This window comes from Aplysia californica, unplaced genomic scaffold (genome assembly GCF_000002075.1).
Source record: "Aplysia californica isolate F4 #8 unplaced genomic scaffold, AplCal3.0 scaffold00378, whole genome shotgun sequence".
Classification (NCBI taxonomy): domain Eukaryota; kingdom Metazoa; phylum Mollusca; class Gastropoda; order Aplysiida; family Aplysiidae; genus Aplysia; species Aplysia californica.
The window spans coordinates 370,818-372,354 of record NW_004797648.1 but is presented as its reverse complement, the minus strand read 5'-3'; the positions used below and the strand labels follow the sequence as shown (position 1 = coordinate 372,354).

Genomic DNA, 1,537 nt, shown 5'->3' with positions numbered 1-1,537 from the left:
ATTTACAATGTAGGGCAGTACACCTGACCGCGGACATGTGTGGGGTGCTCACCCTTTCGGCCGGCCAGATCACGTGCCCTCCCTGTCTCACTGGAAAAATGACGTCATCCCCCTCTACTACTGCTGTCTGTGGAACGATTATCAACTCTGTGACCTTTACATGGAGCAGCGGCCGACTGCAGACTGCAGAAACTACGACGTGCCTGGAATTGGTGAGTGGGTGGGTGGCTGGTTGGTGCTCTTGTGTGGTTTGCTCTTTTCTTCCTACCAAACAAGTAATTGTCGTCCATATTTCTCCTTCCCCCTTTTTGTGTTTGTTATTCTCTTTTAACTTCTGTAATCTTCGTCATTTATTTGACATTATTGTGTTGCAAGTGAAATAAAACGCTTACTAAGACTAAAAAAACCCAACCCCAAAAGAGTCGGTGAATTCACTATTGTTGTTGTTGTTTCTGTTGCTGCTGTTTTTGATGTTGGTGTTGATGTTGTTGTTGTTGTTGCTGTTGTTGTGGATGATGATGATGATGATGATAATAATGATTCTGTTGGTGTTGTTGTTTTTGTTATTGTTGTTGCTGTTTCTGCTAAGGCTGTTGTTGATGCGATTGTTACTGTTACTCTTGTTGTTGATTACATTGTATTTGTTTGGTGATCCATTGGCACTTGGATATGCGTTCTTTCAACAGAAAAAGAAGACTCTTGTCTAACGCACATCTCTGGCACGACTGTCCATAGTTGCTTCTGTTGGTGGTGGTGCTTTTGGTAGCGGTGGTGTTGGTGTTGTGTGTGTTGTAGTCTATCATTCCACAATGTTTGGAGACCCGAAGAGCGTGCTATTGGCCAGGGCCACCGCCGCTCTTGGGAAGCGGTTGAGGCAGTCCAACTTCCCCCTAAAGATGTTGTTTCTATAGTAATTATGATTATGGCATTGCCCTAGAGGAAAGACTTTCAAAGATAACCAGTGTTCTCCTCAACGATGTGTAGACATCCTGTACATTTTGACAATACCCCCAACGCACTGATTTCATCGATATGACCCCGCCCATTCTAATATGGGGTGCCCATTACGGCGGGTGGGGGCCGATCGCCCGACTCGGTCGCCTCAAAAACAAACGCGTTGGTTTTCATGGAGACAGAATCGGGCGATTGGCCCGACCAGCCGATCCCATCCGTTATGGGCACCCCACATAAGCCTCCATGTGACGTCGGTAACCGAGTGGTTAGGCTACTGGGCCCGTTATCGTGAGATTACGGGTTAGGGGAAATCGATCCTCAGCTCGGTCCGACGTTGTTGTGTCCTTGGAAAAGGCACTTGACACGAATTTTCTGTTTGGTTCGGTTCTTTCGGAGGTGGACGTTAAACTAGGAGGTCCTGGAGATTCTAAAGACACAATTCCCACGAAACAAATTCTCATTTCGAAAAACGCACAATGCACACTGTATAAATTTGGCAAAAGAGTCGTGTGTCGGGCGAGTGTCCATATTCCCAACAACAACAACAACAACAACAACAACAACAACAACAACAACAACAAAC

At 45.9% G+C, this 1,537-nt stretch overlaps 1 protein-coding gene across 1 annotated transcript in view; it reads left to right on the top strand.

The window, feature by feature from the left end:
* Nucleotides 1-1,537, top strand: part of LOC101854590 (sushi domain-containing protein 2) — a gene marked incomplete in the record, with an annotated part of 36,896 nt that overhangs the window by 22,112 nt on the left and 13,247 nt on the right. Inside the window, 1 exon segment of the mRNA XM_013085467.2 lies at nt 14-212. Coding sequence (XP_012940921.1) covers nt 14-212 — 199 coding nt within the window.